The sequence below is a fragment of the Pelecanus crispus genome, chromosome 10 (assembly GCF_030463565.1).
Source record: "Pelecanus crispus isolate bPelCri1 chromosome 10, bPelCri1.pri, whole genome shotgun sequence".
Classification (NCBI taxonomy): domain Eukaryota; kingdom Metazoa; phylum Chordata; class Aves; order Pelecaniformes; family Pelecanidae; genus Pelecanus; species Pelecanus crispus.
In genome coordinates, this window is record NC_134652.1 from 38,561,516 (window position 1) to 38,579,803 (window position 18,288).

General features: G+C 55.2%; 1 protein-coding gene across 1 annotated transcript in view; it reads right to left on the minus strand.

Moving 5' to 3' along the window:
- Nucleotides 1-2,350: 2,350 nt before the first annotated feature.
- Nucleotides 2,351-18,288, minus strand: part of ADAMTS14 (ADAM metallopeptidase with thrombospondin type 1 motif 14) — a 40,338-nt gene continuing 24,400 nt past the window's right edge. The window contains exons 7-22 of the mRNA XM_075717552.1: nucleotides 16,779-16,884; nucleotides 16,478-16,621; nucleotides 13,690-13,822; nucleotides 13,434-13,547; nucleotides 11,146-11,294; nucleotides 10,752-10,927; nucleotides 9,849-9,982; nucleotides 9,523-9,646; nucleotides 9,303-9,383; nucleotides 8,984-9,147; nucleotides 7,470-7,635; nucleotides 6,025-6,157; nucleotides 5,678-5,885; nucleotides 4,611-4,737; nucleotides 4,033-4,131; nucleotides 2,351-2,724 (exon numbers count right to left, since the gene is read on the minus strand). Coding sequence (XP_075573667.1) covers nucleotides 2,351-2,724; nucleotides 4,033-4,131; nucleotides 4,611-4,737; nucleotides 5,678-5,885; nucleotides 6,025-6,157; nucleotides 7,470-7,635; nucleotides 8,984-9,147; nucleotides 9,303-9,383; nucleotides 9,523-9,646; nucleotides 9,849-9,982; nucleotides 10,752-10,927; nucleotides 11,146-11,294; nucleotides 13,434-13,547; nucleotides 13,690-13,822; nucleotides 16,478-16,621; nucleotides 16,779-16,884 — 2,432 coding nt within the window. The remainder of the gene's footprint in view (nucleotides 2,725-4,032; nucleotides 4,132-4,610; nucleotides 4,738-5,677; nucleotides 5,886-6,024; nucleotides 6,158-7,469; nucleotides 7,636-8,983; nucleotides 9,148-9,302; nucleotides 9,384-9,522; nucleotides 9,647-9,848; nucleotides 9,983-10,751; nucleotides 10,928-11,145; nucleotides 11,295-13,433; nucleotides 13,548-13,689; nucleotides 13,823-16,477; nucleotides 16,622-16,778; nucleotides 16,885-18,288) is intronic.

Here is an 18,288-nt window from a genome sequence, read left to right on the forward strand (position 1 = left end):
GCCCCGGCCCTCCCGCCCCGTGCCACCGGGGAGAGAGATGCTCCTTGAAGAGTAAACGAAGCGTTATCTTTGGCACAACAAGTATCTGCCGGCACGCCCGCGGAAGGCGGTGCTGGTGGATACGCTGGCAAGGGGCACGGCGGCGGTACCAGCGGTCCGAGGGATGAATCCCACCCGGGTGCACCCACAGCGTCTCGTGCATCCTGTGGGTACCGATACCTGCATGCCTCGGAGCTGGGCACCCCGCCGCAGTGTTTCGTAGGCGTCCCTCCGTCTGTCCGCTCCCACGAGGCGTGTCGACGGCTTGGCTCAGACAGATGCATGGCTTTCTCCCATCTTTTGTGAAGCCAACTTAATGCCGAAGGACAGCACCCGGCAGGCAGGGGACCTCCAGCCTCAGGTGCTTTTAAGAGTAGTGATGCTCGTCCGGCCTTGACTTACAGGCGATCCAGGGCAGGGAGGAGGGTGCACAAGCTGCCCTCTTAACATCTCTTCAGCTCTTTTTGTACCGTTGGGTAACTCCAGGGGAGCGTTGCAGAGGGAGTCCAATGCTTAAAACGTCAGAAATGCACAGAGGTCTCCATTCATTGCAATTAAAGCGTGTACCTCAACCTCTCCCCCGCCGCAAGCCATGCCAGGCTAGCAAAAGCTGCGGGGAAGCTTGCACACAGCCATGAGCTCCTCTGAGATGCCCCGACCTCAAGTTTCTTGCAGCCACTCAAATGCTATCAACGCAGTGCTCTGCCCCTGCACCAACGGTGCCGAAAGCATCAGGCTTGAACAGCAGCGTGCCCTAAAACCTGTGGGCTCCCGGTGTGGGGCCAAGCACCCCTGGCTGCCTTGCCAGCAAGCCCCCGGCCAGCTGAAGAGTTTCAAACACTGGCCCTAGAGATGCTCTGCCCTGCTCCTCGAACGGCCGGGGAAGCAGCGCCAGCAGGGCCAGCGGATGCACCCATGCCACGCAGACGTTCCTGAGCAATCCCGCTTCGCAATGCCAAACTGGTGTATCCACCCAGCCTTGCCTCCCTCGGATTCCACCCCTCCGGCCCCAAAACCTCCTACCAGTGCTCACCCCGCATGGGAGCCCACCTTCCCCCTGCCACCGCACCTGGAGGTGCCAGATGCCCTCCGCTGAGAGGCTGCACACCCCTAAGCACCGAAACCACGGCAGCCCCCTTGGGGACACCCCTTGGGGACACAGCAGGCCGCATGACCCCGCTTTGGGGAGGTTTTGAGGACTGTAGCTCCTCCAGGCAGACCCTGTGCCTGGAGCTGGCCCGACAGCAAGCAAGCTGCATGCAGCCCTAGGCTCCTAAAGTGCTGTGCATACGTTTAGTACTTGGCACAATATTTTTTTTTTAATGGCGTTAAATCACCTCCCTTTCAGCCCCTCTCAAACGACAAAAAAGGATGCAGATGAAGCTTCTTCTCTCCTTTCCTTGTAACTGCCCCTAAAATCCGCTCCCGGCTTCCCAGCTATCCCCATTTTGTTGCCCCAGGGACACTGGGTACACGGATCAGGCTGGTGGTCCTGGGGAGGCTGGGCAGCGGTGGCAGCTCCAGGCTGGCCAAGGGTAGTACTGGCTAAAAAGTCACCGCTGGGTGACAGGCATTTTTTTAACATGTATTTTTGGTCTTTGACCTTGTTCTTATTGCTCATTAGAGTCCATTGCCTGGACCATCTCCTGCCCCTCCTGCAATGCAGGACAGAAGCCGGTCTCTGGTTTTCACGCTCCCATCTTCCCCCAGACACGTTTCCCAAACTCTCTACCCCAAGAGGGACAGCCCAGGGGTAGCAGTTTGGGTATTTCCCTGACATTTTCCCCTTCACCTCACCACCTCCCTCTGCTTGCTTCCCCCCCCAGCTTCCCAGCATCCTCCCTTTGCTACCCTCAAGCTCCAGGGCTGAACCGATGAGCCAGGACCCTCCTTCTCCAGCACATCTTGTGTTGCCGCTTGCGGCAAGGGGAAGGAAAAAGCAACATTAAAGCCTCCCCCCAAATCTTTTTAGCACCTTGGAAGGAAGCGGCCCATTGCGGGTTACCTGCAGCCAAGCCGCTGTTGCTTTTTTTTTTTTTTTTTTTGGCTCCTTTTCACCTTTTTTCTGTGGCGCTGTCAAAAAAAACCCCCATGCCACAGCTGGGAGGAGGATTGGGGGGACCATGAGAAAAAAAGTGGGTTTCCCAGGAATTTCTGGGTGAGCCGGGTTGTTTCCAAACCCGGGTAGCAACACCCGTGAAAACCATCGCTGGAAATGGGGGGGGGGGGGGGACAGAAAAAGAGGGGGAAAAGGAGAGGGAGGGAGGCGAAAGGCTTCCCCCTGCCCCGCGGTGAGGTGGTCCCGAGCGGGTTACCTGGCTGCCTGGCCCCTGCCCGGCTCGCTCGGGGCTGGCAGCCCCCCGGGGAAAGCACCGCTGCCGGGCATCCCTCCACCGGCAGCTGGCCCGGTGTGAGGAGCCGGGGTGGGGTGTCCCCCAGGTCCCCCCCGGGCAGGGGCAGTGGGGCGGGAGGAGAGCGGCGGAGCGGGGCTGGGAGCGGCGGTTCCCGGGGGAGCGGTGGTTCCCGGGGGAGCGGTGGGGCCAGCGGCGGGGGGCGAGCCAGTGGCGGAGGAGGCTTTCTTGCCGCAGGATTCGCAGCAGAGCTTGTTGTAGCCAGGGATGGAGCAGTAGCGGGCCAGAACCTCCATCTGGCAGAAGATGGACTTGTCCCCGAGGCAAGGCTCCCCTGGAGAGGGACAGGGACAGAGCAGCGTCAGGCAGCGCGAAGGACGAGGGCTGCATTAGGCTCCCACTCCTGCACCTTCCCGATGGTCCCAAAGGACATGGGGTGCCCCCCTTGCAGGGTGCTGCCAAACCCACGATTGCTCACTACAAGAAGGAAATTGAGGTGCTGGAGCGTGTCCAGAGAAGGGCAACGAAGCTGGGGAAGGGTCTGGAGCACAGGTCTTATGAGGAGCGGCTGAGGGAGCTGGGGTTGTTCAGCCTGGAGAAGAGGAGGCTGAGGGGAGACCTTATCGCTCTCTACAACTACCTGAAAGGAGGTTGTAGTGAGGGGGGTGCTGGTCTCTTCTCCCATGTAGTTAGCGATAGGACAAGAGGAAATGGGTTCAAGCTGCATCAGGGGAGGTTTAGATTGGATATTAGGAAAAATTTCTTCATGGAAGGAGTGTTCAAGCATTGGAACAGGCTGCCCAGAGAGGTGGTGGAGTCACCATCCCTGGAGGGGTTCAAAAAATGGGCAGACGTGGCACTTCAGGATATGGTTTAGTGGGCATGGTGGTGTTGGGTTGATGGTTGGACTGATGATCTTAGAGGTCCTTTCCAACCTTAAGGATTCCTAGTTTTTACTTTCATTAAAAACTAATCCAGCCACCAAGCCAGGAAACATGAAATTCTTACTCTCCCCTTAACTGGTTTAGTGGTGGACTTGGTAGTGTGAGGTTAATGGTTGGACTGGATGATCTTAAAGGTCCTTCCCAACCTAAAAGACTCTATGATTCTATGCTCTCTGCCCTAGGGCAGAAATTTTGGCAATGCTTGTACGGGAAAGGGGGGAGTGAGCTGGAAAAGGAAGCCAAAGTGCACAAGGTTTGCACAGGAGAAAAAACACAGAGCAAGGGATGCTCCAAACCAGCATCTTAAATCAGATCATAACACATCTCACCCCAGGTACAAAGCGCCCTAAGCAACCCCCTGCCTGGAGCAAGGGGCAAAAGCCAGAAGCCATCTCCCCGCTTGGGTAAACACAGAAGGCTGCAAGAAGTTCACAGTAAAAAGGAAAGGGCATAAAATCCAGGAGGTGAAGTGAGTGCAATGCGGTGCCCAGCCAAAGGCAGTGGAAACTGCAAGATCCCAGACTCTACGAGATGGCAACCGAGCTGCAGGCTTTGCAGCAGAGCGTGAAACTCTCCCAAACCACTGCTGGATGTGCATCCTCCCTTCCAAGCCACCTGTGTTTCCCACAGGGAGCTGCAGAAACCCTCAGGAAAGTTATCCTGGAAAGCATCACCCTTACCGGAGCGGGGATACTTACTGGAGGAGATCTTGCTAACGGGGTTTTTGGGTCCGTCCTGGGGCACCTGCTGCCCTTTGGGCGTGCCGTGTTCGTCGTCGGTGATGCCGGAGAGCTTCCCTGCGGAGAGAGCACCACGATGCCCAGCTGCCACGGGAGGTTGGGGGCACTCAAAATACCTTAGGAGGGTGTTTTGGTGGGGGATTTTTGGTTTTTTTTTTTTTTAAGGTATCTCCTTAAAAATGAGGTCCCTTGGGGAGCACCTGCTTGGCCCAGCACTTAAGCCACCCAAAAATCCCCCGAGATGAACTCCAGGTTGCCCAACTCCATCATACCCTCCGCTCATCGCACCCCCAAACTGCCAGAAAACCCAAAACCATCTACAGCAAATAGCAGGGCCAAGACCAGGAAAGTGCAATATTTTGGCTGGCTTTTAACCCTTTCTCTGCCACCATCAGGGACGCTCAACAGGACCTGATTCGTTGGCATCCCCCTGAAGCAGAGACGGGCTGGAGGCATGGAAGAGGGTTGGTCCCCGCCAGTGTGCCCCCGCAAGTGCCGCCACCACCACCTCCTCCTCCTCCTCCTCCTCCTCTCACCTGGGCAGAGGGCCACGTGGCAGCCCTGGACGGCCTCCGGCTTGTCGCCCTCGCAGCGCCCGCCACTCTCGCTGCCTTTGCAAACCACCTGCCGCTGCTGGACGCCTTCCCCGCAGCTCGCCGAGCACTGCGCCCAGACAGACAGACGGACAGACATGGGTGATGGAGGCGGGGAGCCAGCACACCCCGACAGCCACCCCAGAGGAGAATTTGCAGATGACAATGCCTCGGGTGGGTATTGCTTCCTAATAAGGGCTTTTCCTCCCTGGTCTCCAGCAATCCCCCCCTGCTCGCTGCTGGGATGCACAGGGATGCTATTCCCTGTCTAATTTTGAGTTTCCCCACAAACCTGGTTTCGGCTGGGATAGAGTTAATTTTCTTCCTAGTAGCTGGCATAGTGCTGTGGTTTGGATTTAGGATGAGAATAATGTTGATAACACACTGATGTTTTAGTTGTTGCTCAGTACTGCTTATGCTGGTCAAGGACTTTTCAGCTTCCCATGCTCTGCCAGGGGCACAAGAAGCTGGGAGGGGGCACAACCAGAATAGTTGATCCAACCCGCCCCAAGGGCTATTCCATACCATATGGCATCATGGGCAGTATAGAAACTGGAGGGGGGTTGGCCAGGGAGCAGCGATCGCTGCTCGGGAACTGGCTGGGTATCAGTCGGCGGGTGGTGAGCAATTGCATTGTGCATCACTTGCTTTGTATATTGTTATTATTATTATCATTATTATATTGTAACTATTATCATTATTATTTTACTTTATTTCAATTATTAAACTGTTCTTATCTCACCCCAGGAGTATTTCTCACTCTTACTCCTCCGATTCTCTCCCGCATCCCACCGGGGCAGGGCAGCGAGCGAGCAGCTGTGTGGTGCTGAGCTGCTGGCTGGGGCTAAACCACGACACCTCAATAAAAACACCGCTGGCTCTTGCACCCTTAGCTCCATCCCTCTGAGACCAGCCTGCTCTATAAGCGCCTGGCCTTCACACCCAGCCCCTATACCCCTCCTCCAGACCCCACCGAACAGCCAGGCAGCTTTCTCCCCGCCGCAGCTCACCTCCGACCAGGCGCCCGTCCTCCACTGTGCAGGGCAGGGCAGGCGGCTGCAGGGCCGGCGCGTCTCGGGCCGCTGCCCGGGGCAGTACTTGGTGTGCAGAGTGCGGTTGGTGCCGTCCTGCAGGCGCTGCACGCACTGCACTGCCCGCGCCTGCACCCCCAGCTTGCCGCAGGACTTGCTGCAGGCACCCCACTCCTCAGCCACCCAGCTGCCAGTGGGGGAAAGACAGATACGGTGAATTAGAGGCGATGCCCGCGCTGGAAAGAGGCCAGCGCGCTCCAAATGCATTCCCAAATACCCCCATAGAGAGGGATGAGAGCACTGTGGGCCAGCCGGGGAGGACTTACATTGGCTGGGAGCACTCCTGGAGGTTACAGCGTCGCCGGATCGGCTTCGGCTTCTTGCCGTTGTCGCAAAAGTTCCTGTGCACCATCCGGTTGTCGCTTTTCCGCCGGCAGCCGTACTTGGTGTACTGGATGCCTGGGGGGGCAGAGCATGGGCGGTGAGGCTGTGGGTGCAGGGGTCCCACCAGCTCCCCACCCAGCCCCTCTCCAGCATCCCTGCCGGGACACACACTCTCGGATGCCACTGCTCAGGTGGGACCCAAGCAGTGCTTCACCCAGGCTTGCAGAGGATGCTCGTGTGGGTGCTGGACCCCCCCAACTTCCTAGGATCACCCAAGCTGCCATGGGGTGCACACAAAGCAGACTCAGCCTTACCCCCATCCCTCCCCCAAGCTGCTCTCCCAAAAACCCAGGTCAAGACATCAGAGTTTCCTGGGGGAGACACAGCCATGAGCACTTAGCGAGCTGCAGATTTGGCTTTGTTTCTCCAGACAGAGGGGGAAAAAAAGCAGCACATCACAAGCCCAGCCAAAGCACTGCTGTAATGTGCCAAATAAGCCGCACTTGCTGGGGAGTGGACCAGACCGGGGCTGAGCCAGCCTTAACCATGCCAGGAACCCTGCTGCAGCAAGGGCTGGGGAGCCAGCGAGGGCTTGCTTTCCAGCTCTGCAAGCCCTAAAAATCTTCCAGCCATGAGCTGGACAGCGCAAGGTGAAAGCACGAGGTCTTCTCCATCATTTGAGGGTTAGGTAGGTTGGAGGTGACTTCTGGAGGCCTCTGGTCCAGCACCTGCTCAGAGCAGGGCCAGCTTCCAAATCAGATCCCACTGGCCATATCGAGGCAAGGCTTTCACCAGCAAAGCCCTGATGCTGGCATGCAGGCCCCCATGCTTCCTCCCAGAGGGAAAAATCCAGCAATAACTCTGCCAGGAGCTCACGTGTGCTACCTGCCCTCCATCACAGCACCTCCCGGTGTGTCCACACCTATTTTCATGCAAGCTTTAGGAGCAGTCATCTGCAAAATCCCTAATCCTTGGCTCAAATTGGGCTAAAAACAGCCAATGAATTAAAAACTCATAGCAGATACATGGATAGACAGACAAAGGTATGCACACATGACCACATAAGCCTGTTTTCATAAGAAATCTAACTAAAATACTCACCTAAACTGCTCTGCAATAATGTTTTTTAACTCTCATGTTCCCATGTGGTAGATCCCTCAAATTACAGAGATGCAAAGAACATGGGTATGGGTGTGGAGAAGAAAGCCAGGCCTCCAAGCAGTACCAGGTCTAAAGCCTTGCCATGTGTGATCTTGGGGAGAAACACTTTAAAACAGCATCTGCATGTTTCCAAGCCAGAGAATGCCCCAAAGGGCTCACGCGCTGCCTAACATACCCAAGCATCCTCCCAAGCACGCACTGTAGGCAGCTACAAAGGGAAAGCTACCTCCTCCGCATGCCTTGGAGCACTGAGACCAGCTCTTGAGGGCCCACTCGTAGGAATCCATCTCCTCAAGCAGGACATTGTTGTTTCCGATCATGGGCAGCAAGTCTTCGTGGATGATGTACCGGTACATCAGGCTGCTCCTCACCTCCTCCTCCTGAGGGATGACCTGCAGGCAGAGGGAGGACAATTGGAGAGGGGGAAGGAGAGGAAGGAGTGATGCCGTGGGAGAGGAAAGGAAAGAGGAGGCCATCAAATCAAAAAGAAGTGAACAATGGGCCCCTCAGCACAGGAAGGACATTGAGGTGCTGGAGCGTGTCCAGAGAAGGGCAACGAAGCTGGGGAAGGGTCTGGAGCACAGGGCTGATGGGGAGCAGCTGAGGGAGCTGGGGTTGTTCAGCCTGGAGAACAGGAAGCTGAGGGGAGACCTGATCGCTCTGCAGCTGCCTGAAAGGAGGGTGTAGTGAGGTGGGTGTTGGGCTCTTCTCCAAAGTAACAAGCGACAGGATGAGAGGAAATGGGCTCAAGCTGTGCCAGGGGAGGTTTACATTGGATATTAGGAAAAATTTCTTCACGGAAAGGGTTGTCAAGCACTGGACCAGGCTGCCCAGAGAGGTGGTGGAGTCACCATCCCTGGAAGTGTTCAAAAAACAGGCAGACGTGGCACTTTGGGACATGGTTTAGTGGGCATGGTGGTGTTGGGTTGATGGTTGGACTGATGATCTTAGAGGTCCTTTCCAACCTTAAGGATTCCTAGTTTTTACTTTCATTAAAAAATAATCCCGCCACCAAGCCAGGAAACATGAAATTGCTACTCTCCCCTTAGCTGGTTTAGTGGTGGACTTGGTAGTGTGAGGTTAATGGTTGGACTGGATGATCTGAAAGGTCTTTTCCAATGTAAACAATTCTATGATTCTATGATGACCACATGGTACGGTACACACAAGAGTAGGAGAAACAAACCCCGTTACTACCTCCAAAGTGATTAGGTGGGCTCTGAACACAGAGTCAACCCTTCGGGAAGGTACCTCTCCAGTTGTGGAGAAAAATGCTGCCCAAACATCCCAACTCCCAACTTGCGTCGCATGCCCCTGGCCTCTCCTCTGACCTGCAGGACCACAGTCTACGCCCAAAGCCAGTGCTGGCCATGGGGATGGATGGGAGTGCAGACCTACCCTTCCCTGGGTGCCGAGGGAACCCAATCCCTAACTCCCCCAAATCCCAGTATAACTAAAACAAGAGGTGGAGTCATAAGCAATTGCTGCACAGAGCAAAATACAGCTGGACTCAAAGGCAAGCACCCGAGCAATGCATCCTTACGCCATTCTTGCATGCAGCTCATCACCCCTTGCTTTTGGCTAGCTCATTTCCCTGGTTTTAATGACACCCACTACATCCTTTCTCTACCAAAGTCCTTCCATCACCTCCTACATCCCGTCTCAGACCACCCTTCCTCTCTGTACCACTGGGTGATGGTCGTCCCCAACACCCCCAGAGGATGCGTCAGACAGGCTTACCAAAACGCTGATGGCCTCGTGCAGAGGACCGCTGGTTTTCAGGCTCTCCTTGCCATGTTCAATGGTGTATTCCCACTCCAAGCCCATCTCAATGAACACTTGGCTTTTAGCTTCTTTGCCCTTGGCATTAAGGATGAAGTTACCTGTGGCTTGATTCTTAACAGCTGGAGGAGAAAGGAGGTATTTCAATGTCATTTCCTCTGGGCACTGACTTTGAAGGACTGGAATGACCCAAATAAGACCCTTTGGGTGGGAATTGTCAGAATAGGGCCGCGAAGAGGTAGCGGGTGAAGGGAGAGGTGAACTACGGCGTACTCACCGATGCTGTGGGACGCCGGCTCCATCTCTTCTATCTGAAGGTGCCTCGCCCCAGCTGGAATCTCAAACATCTTCAAAACACCTACTGAAAGGGAGGGAGGAAGGATGGAGGGAAGAGAAAGAGCAGGTTTGCTCCACCTGGGCACGCACCCGCTCACACTCACGTATGAATCCAGCTCACCCGGACCAAATCCCCTCCCAAACCTATCCAGCCCACTCACCCGGCTGCTTGGGGGTCTTGGCCAGCGTGCCCTTCACTGTCCGGCAGTGGGAGTTGTCCCCCCCGCAGACCCCGCACTTGTCGTCCTGCTTCAGGGAGCCGACCTCCTTGTCACAGCCGACGTGCTGTCACCCGTGGGGAAGAGAAGACAAGCATGGGGTTACATCCCTGCAGCTCCGCCATCCCCATAGCCCTCTGCTGCACACAGGGTCGGTCCCCGGGCTAAAACATGCATCCCCAAAGAGTTTTGGGTCAAGGGAATGCACAAGCTCTCTCCTGGACAGGCAAAGGACAGGGACAGTCATCCAGCAGCCGTCAGCTCCTCACCACGCACTCGCCCCGGACGCAGATGCTGTAGGGGTCTCGGTAGCTGCACCGGGTACCGTCGTGAACAACCTGATTCATGAACACCACGTCCCCCGTTCCCTCGGACTGGCAGATCAGCTCACACTTCTGAGCATCTGCGGCAAAATAAAAAGTAAAGGGGAAAAAGGGGGGGGCGGGTGGGAAGGGTTTGCGGAAATACATTAAGGTGATTGAAAATAGAAACCCATCTCAGCTTGTACCCCTGAGCACAGCCAGATTTCCAAAGCCCAAGCTATTCATGTGCCTTATTTTGCCATGTCCATTTGCTGCTCAAGAGCCTGCACTTTCACCCAGCACGTTCAGGAAATTAAGAGAAGGCAACGGGACTGGACACGCTACGTGACACTGAAATGCAAGACGCTTGGCTGTGTGCACTGAGGAACACCAAGCCAGGCAGGCGGACCTGGCTCCCATCCCCGCCCGGAGCAGCACGCTCTCCGCTGTGGCTCCAGGAGCGAGCAGGCAGCGCCGTCACCCCACCATCTCCAAGGAAAACAAGTCCTCTGCATGCCAAAGCACACAGAGAGTAGTAGTGCAAACGGATTTATCTCTGGCTACCATTATGAGGGGCTCTCCTCTTACTGGAGCAGGGAGAGGTTTCAACATGGACTGATCTTCTCAGCCCTTCTCTGCTGTGCTTTGAGACAGCAGGAACCAGAGCAACATCTGCGTTTCTCTACACGACACTCCAGGGCAAGCAGAAAAGATTGATTTTAAGGACTTGGCTGCTTGATGCTGGCTTATTGCACTCTAGTTTCCAGCTCAGGAGCTTTTCCTCCTATGGTGATGGCCACCAGCATGGCTTCCTCTGGGAGGGAAGACAATTTCGCTACTGCTCCTTTGCTAGGACCTGCCACCCCTCACCGTCCTGATGCTCGTAAGGAAGCCAGGCATGCTTGCTGTTCTGGTGGGTGTAGTAGGAGTTGCGTTTGGAGCACTGTTGGGCACGGAAATCCTGGTAGGGCGCCGGGCACTCCTCGGCGTTGCACACTTGATACTCATATGTGGCTCCCGGGCAGTGGCGTCCACCATACGCCGGGCTGGAAAATAAAACAAGTGCGTTAAAAGAGCGTTGTGGGGGTGATGCTGTTCAAATGCAACGCAGCTCAGTACCCAAATGCATGGCACAGCCCAGGCAGGAGCGGATGTCCCCATCCCCACCAACTGAGCGCACAAGGGGAAGAGCGAGGAATGTCTGGCTCTTGGGCACTTCCAGCTTTACCCCCGCTAAAAGGAGGGCGCCAGAGGCCAAACGTACGGTGGGTTGTCGCAGCTCCGGCTGCGCGAGCGCACGCCTCCACCGCAGGTCCTGGAGCACGAGCCAAACTTGGACCAGGAGCTCCAGCTGCCATCCTGGCTGTAAGGCTGCTCCGACGTCTTCCAGATGCAGTGACCCTTGAAGCACCACTGGAATCATAGAACCATCGAATCATTCAGGTTGCAAAAGACCTTTCAGATCATCCAGTCCAACCATTAACCTCACACTACCAAGTCCACCACTAAACCAATTAAGGGAAGAGTAAGAATTAATTTCATGTTTCCTGGCTTGGTGGCTGGATTAGTTTTTAATGAAAGTAAAAACTAGGAATCCTTAAGGTTGGAAAGGACCTCTAAGATCATCAGTCCAACCATCAACCCAACACCACCATGCCCACTAAACCATGTCCCAAAGTGCCACGTCTGCCCATCTTTTGAACCCCTCCAGGGATGGTGACTCCACCACCTCTCTGGGCAGCCTGTTCCAATGCTTGAACACTCCTTCCATGAAGAATTTTTTCCTCATATCCAATCTAAACCTCCCCTGGCGCAGCTTGAGGCCATTTCCTCTCGTCCTATCAAACCCTCCAGCACAGCAGGGCCAAAACCCATGGGAAAAAACCTGAAGTTTCCCTAGGAAACTGTTGCACCCGCTCCACCCCTGCCAATAGTGGGAGTATTGAAGGGATGCGATGCTTGCTATAGAAAAAAAGATACTAGCAGCACAGAAGGTGTTTGGAGAGACGGCTGGGGCCCCCAGCTCCCATGTGGGACAAGGCTGGGAAGGGTGACACGAGGACAAGCCCCTGTTCCAATGCTTGACTACTTTCTGTGAAGAAAATTTTCCTAAAGGGAAGGGAGGAAAAAGAGGGGTGAGCTCTGTGCCTGCACCTTCCAAAGTGCTCAGCACCGGTAAAGACAGCCCTCCTACACCCCCAGCACTGCAAAAACAGCTCGCAGTTTGCAAAGCACGGGAGGAAGGTCCTCTTCATCATGCCCTCGGGCATGTCCCTCCCATAGGAAGCAGGACCAGGAGTGGTCCCTGGGCATGCGACAGCAGGCCTGCCCTGCAGGCTGCTTTGGGGACTAGCAAGCTGCATCATTTCACGACTGACCCAGGAGCACAAGCAGCCCACGGCTTTGCTCTGAGAGCCCAGTGCAGCTCCATGGCTAGGACTCGCAGCAGAAAATGCAGCAGAGGAGCAGGGATAAGCAGGGCAAGCTCCCAACACATCCATGCTTTGGATCAGATAAGAAGAGCCTGCAGCTGCATAAACCTGCCCAAAAACTTGTGCAAAAAGCCGCTGAAGGCACCAGCCTGGGGCATGCAAAGATCCCTCTGCAAAACAAAGCCCTTTGATTTTCTTTCCCCAACACCAAATTTTTGAGTTCCTGAGCTGGTTTTCTCTCTCCAGTCAAACTGCCTCTCCCTACCCATGCAGATCCTTGGGCAGGCACTGGATTACACCTGGATCCGGGGCTGGATCAGCCCTGGGGATGTCTCCCCGCTGGCACAGAGAGGGGATGAACCCAAACTTTTGCAAGAAGAGCAGCAGCAAGCCGCTGGGCATTTTTATACACGAAATCCAGAGCTCCGTACTTCTTCCCAGGCACGCACGCATGCAACGCCTGGCATGAAGCTGCGGTGTCACCCCACAGGCACGCAGCCCCAGGGTTTAACTCCAGCGCTGGGGTAAAGCCCAGCTTGTGCCCATCACAGGCCTGAAGGAAGGACCTCCCAGTCCAGATGTTGTGGTCGTCTGGAGCCACGTGCCAGCACGACGTGTACTGCATCTGTACGCGACTCAAAAAGCCTCATTTTGGAAGCTTTTGGCAAACCATCACTCAAGCACTTGAGGAGGCAGCGTTTTCAGTGAGATTGCTGGGATTTATACAGAAATTTAGCAAAAGTTGTTGGATACTTTACGCCCATCCATTCTTCGGTAAACAACCACCCAAAAAGTACGTGGGCCAGCAATTTTTCCAACATATCCACGCTTTCACGATGTGCTAACAGGCATGCTAAGAGAGTCTAAAGTGAAAGCCTGATGACATCACGAGGTTGGACACGCAGTGATGTCATCGCTCTTTTGCCAGGTGACAAAACGAGTCCTGCTTCTCTGCAGAAGCAGGTAGATCAGAAGAAAAGCAAAGTCCTCATCCGAACACAAAATGAGGGGGGAAAAAAAAAGGAGTAATGCCAGCTAAAAGCCAGGCACCCACCAACTGCTGCCCTCGAGGGTGTCCCCGTCCCCTCCCAAGGGAGGATGAGGCAGGACCAGCCCCTACCTTGCCTGGAGAGCACTCGGTCCCATCCAAGGGTGGCCCCTTCTTGGTCTTGCAGAAGTAGGGGTTGTCCGGGTGGCTGCACCACAGCTGCTTGCAGGGGTCGAAGGTGCGGAACTGGGGAGCACATTGGAGCCGGGCTGGGACGGCAGCGGGGAGAGCCCCGGCTGCGGCACCGCTCCTCGCCCCCGCGGCGCCTGGTTGAGGGTCCCGGGGAGGGGCAATGTGGGCACGCAACCTGTATCGGCTCCGTACTCACCGCCGTGCACGTCTTGTAGCCCACGCCGAAGTCAAAGCGGCACTGCTCATCCATGGAGTAGTTAATGCCCGGCAGCTCGGGTAACGTGGGCCACTGGTGCTCAAAGGGGTCATCCAGGAGGCAGTCGTAGGAGCTGCGGAGATGCAGGGCAGAGGCAAAGCGGAGTCAGACGCGGAGGATTTCCCTGCTTCACCCCTTCCCTCGCCTACAAGGCCAGGCTGAGGGAGTTGGGGTTGTTCAGCCTGAAGAAGAGAAGGCTGCAGGGAGACCTTATTGCAGCCTTTCAGTGCCTAAAGGGGGCCTATAGGAAGGATGGGGGCAATCTTTTTAGCAAGGCCTGTTGTGACAGGATGAGGAGTAATGGATTGAAACTAAAGAAGAATGGATTTAGACTGGATACAAGGATGGTGAAGCACTGGCACAGGTTGCCCAGAGAGGCAGTGGAGGCCCCATCCCTGGGAACTTCCAAGGCCAGGCTGGACGGGGCTCTGAGCACCCTGGTCTGGTTAAAGCTGTCCTTGTCACTAGTTGGGCTGGGTGAGCTCTAAAGGTCCCTTCCAACCCAAAGCATTCCATGATTCTATGATTCCCTGACCTCCAGCCCTCTCTCTAGATTCAGATATGGAGAAATCTGAACTCTCTCGGCACTGATGCTAACTACCCACTGCTGGAAAACATGTTTTCAGCAAAACACAACTGCATGGATGTATCGGGTTTGTGTGGCAAGGTTTTGGTAGCTAGGGGGAGCTACAGAGGTGGCTTCTGTGAGAGGCTGCTAGAAGCTTCCCCTATATCTGACAGAGCCAATGCCAGCCAGCTCCAAGACGGACCCAATGCTGGCCAAGGCGGAGCCCACCAGTGACGGTGGTAGCACCTCTGGGATAACGTATTTAAGACGGCGGAAAAGTTGCTGTGCAACAGCAACAGCAGCTGGAGAGACGAGTGAGAACATGTGAGAAGAATGGCTCTGCAGACGCCAAGGGCAGTAGAGAAGGAGGGCAGGAGGGGCTCCAGGCATGGAGCAGAGATTCCCCTGCAGCCCTGGTGCAGCCCATGGTGAGGCAGCTGTGCCCCTGCACCCATGGAGGCCCATGGTGGAGCAGAGATCCACCTGCACCCGGGAAGGAGCCCACGCCGGAGCAGGGGATGTGCCCCAAGGAGGCTGTGACCCTGTGGGAAGCCCGCGCTGGAGCAGGCTCCTGGCAGGAGCTGTGGGGCCATGGATAGAGGAGCCCAGGCTGGAGCAGGTTTGCTGGCAGGACTTGTGATCCCGTGGGGGACCCACGCTGGAGCAGTCTGTGAAGAACTGCAGCCCGTGGGAAGGACCCACGCTGGAGAAGTTGGTGGAGGACTGTCTGCCGTGGGAGGGACCCCATGCTGGAGCAGGGGAAGTAGTTAGTGATAGGACGAGAGGAAATGGGCTCAAGCTGCATCAGGGGAGGTTTACATTGGATATTAGGAAAAATTTCTTCACAGAAAGGGTAGTCAAGCATTGGACCAGGCTGCCCAGAGAGGTGGTGGAGTCACCATCCCTGGAAGTGTTCAAAAAACGGATAGACATGACACTTTGGGACACGGTTTAGTGGGCATGGTGGTGTTGGGTTGATGGTTGGGCTGATGATCTTAGAGGGCCTTTCCAACCTTAAGGATTCCTAGTTTTTACTTTCATTAAAAACTAATCCCGCCACCAAGCCGGGCAACATGAAAATCTTACTCTCCCCTTAATTGGTTTAGTGGTGGACTTGGTAGAGTTAGGTTAATGGTTGGACTGGATGATCTGAAAGGTCTTTTCCAACCTAATTGATTCCATGATTCTATGATTCTAAGAGTGTGAGGAGTCCTCCCCTGAGAAGGAAGGAGCGGCAGAGACAATGTGTGATGCACTGACCACAGCCCCCATTCCCTGTGCCACTGAGCGGGGGAGGTAGAAAAATTGGGAGTGAAGATGAGCCCAGGAAGAAGGGAGGGGTGGGGGGAAGGTTTTTTAACATGTAGTTTTTATTTCTCACTATCCTACAGTGATTTGATTGCTAACAAATTAATTTTCCCCAATTCGAGCCTGATTTGCCTGTGATGGTAATTGGTGAGTGATATCTCCCTGCCCTTATCTCAACCCATGAGCCTCTCGTTATATTTTCTCTCCCCTGTCCAGCTGAGGAGGAGGAGTGACAGAGCAGCTTTGGTGGGCACCTGGCATCCAGCCAGGGTCACCCCACCACAGCAGAGTCCCCCAAAAAGAAGCATCCCTCCCCTGCCTGCAGCTCCCCAAGGCACAGAGCACCCTGGCACTAGTGGGTACCACCACTGCCATCTGCTTTCCTCCTACTCTTCTTGGCCCTGACACACAGAGAGCTGCTGGCCTGTTTCTACACCTTTTTTTTTCCCCCCCTCTATGCAGCACACAACCTTTTATAGCCTAAAGGATAAACCACACAGGCTGCCCAAAGCAAATGGCAAAAATATTTGAGATTTGGATCTGGGCTCCACCAGCAGAGATCATCTACAAACTATTGCTGTGTTGGTATCTCCAGCTTTTATCAGGCTCCTATTTGCCTCCAGCCTCCGCAGCCCAAAACCAATTCAGACCTGTGCAAGGAACCAAAGCTGTTAGTAGAAGAAAAAGGGAAAATAACCTCCCAAGGACTTGGTTTTGCTATTCTTGCCAAAACAAGCAATCCCAAAGGGGACCCGTTCACTCCTTGCTTCACGCAGGCGCTGCTGGGTACAAAATGCAGGCGGTCATGCCGTCTGAAGGGAGAACATCCCCTCCTGGTTAAAATTGACTTACTGAATGTAGCGGTTGAGCTCCTGCTTGCTGCAGCGGGACCAGTGGTAGCGGTGGAAGGCGGCCTGGACCAGCGGTGCCATGATGCTCCCCATACTTGTCTCGTCGGCACAGCGGTTGCCCTGGCCGTCGTGCTCCATGCCTAACCTGGTGGGAAAAGCCGGTGTAAAGTCAGATTCCCGGGGGACTTATGCCAGCCCATTTGTGCTGCGGTGGCGAGCACACCTGCAGCAGTAGCAAAGTCCCTTTTGCAAAGAAAGAGGCACCACCACCCTTGTCCCGAAGCTCTGTCCCCGTGACTTACACGTGGCCGGTCTCGTGGGCAACGACGAATGCCGAGGAGAAGCCGTCTTCATGGTTGAGGGTGCAGCTGCGCAGCGGGTGGCACATCCCCGTCACCGGCGCGTAGCCTGGGGCAAGAGAGAAGGGGAGGAGAGAGGAAGAGAGGAGAGAGAAAACCTTTGAGAGAGGGAGGAAAAAATGAAAAATTAAAAAAAAAAAAACAAAAAACACAGACTGGCTTCACTGCAACAGGAGAAAATGAAGAGGAAGGCGCTGAAGAGGCTGCACAGGTCACTTGGAGGCAGCCCAAGGACTTGCTCACCAGTACGACCGTCCCAGCTGCCAGTGCCAAAAGCAGGCTGAGGTTACGCCGGGGCTTGCCGGCGTCTCTCTGCCTTTGTGCCAAATCACCTGGACTGGCGAGAGGGCAGCCAAGGGACCCATGGGTGCTTTATCGGTGTCAGTGACCACCACCTCCCAGACCAGAAATGGCATCCCCCACGTTCTTCTTTATTAAAAAAAAAAAAAGAAGAAAGGAAGAGAGAGAACATGAGGTGTCTCCCAGAGCCCCGCCAAAAACACAGCCTCGTTCCCCGCAGGCTATGGGGGAGCCCTGCCATGCACCCGCACATGCACCCGCACCAGCCCCGGGCGCGGGGGGCACCCCCCCGCCAGACAGAGCCGGGGAGGACCATGCACCTCCCCAGCTCCCAGCCCTCGATCAAGTGCAGTGCAGTGGGGCAGCTGCGGGCAGGGAAGCCTTCCCCCCACCCTTTCAGCAAGGCATCATCTCGATTTTGATTTCTTTCCCTTTTTCCGCCCCCCCCCCCCTCAAATTATTTCTGCCCAATCCAATTCATTCCTTGGCACCTTCTAGAATTTACTTTCCAAATTTTTGCTTATAGACATAGGTTTTTTAAAAGACTGACCCTTTTTTGGCATCAAGGGAAAGGAAGTTAGTGAAGGAAGGACTTACATGTCCGAGAGGCAAAAGCAGGGCAGGACCATGCTGGATAACTCTGCCCTGGGGAGAGTGATGCTCGAAGAGGAAAGCTCAGTGAGCCAAGGAGGAGGCTGAGCTGCAGCTGGAGAGGGGTGCTGATGAGCTGAGGGTGGACGCACACCCCTACTCCTGCCCTCCTACACACACCCCAGCCAAAATACAGAGTCCACCGAGCCCACGTACCACCATCCTTGCCGGCTACTTGCTCCACACCAAGCCAGCAACTCATGATTAATTGCCCTGGAAGAGGGTGGAGAGGAAAGATCCAACTGCATTCAGCTTAATGCCTAAGTTGAATGAGTGGGTGGGTCCCAGCACCACCCAGCAGGCCAAGGACAAGAGATTAAAGCAAAAAATAAAGGGTTTCCTACAGCTCTGCCCTAAAGTCAACAGGAATTGACGCTGTGGCTGCACAAAGCAGATTGGATGCCTGACGGGACAAGGGACGGGTTGCTGCTGCACCGCCAGACGCCCAGAAGTTACCAACACCCCAGGCAGAAGGCAAAACCAAGGGGGTTTGGCACAAGCA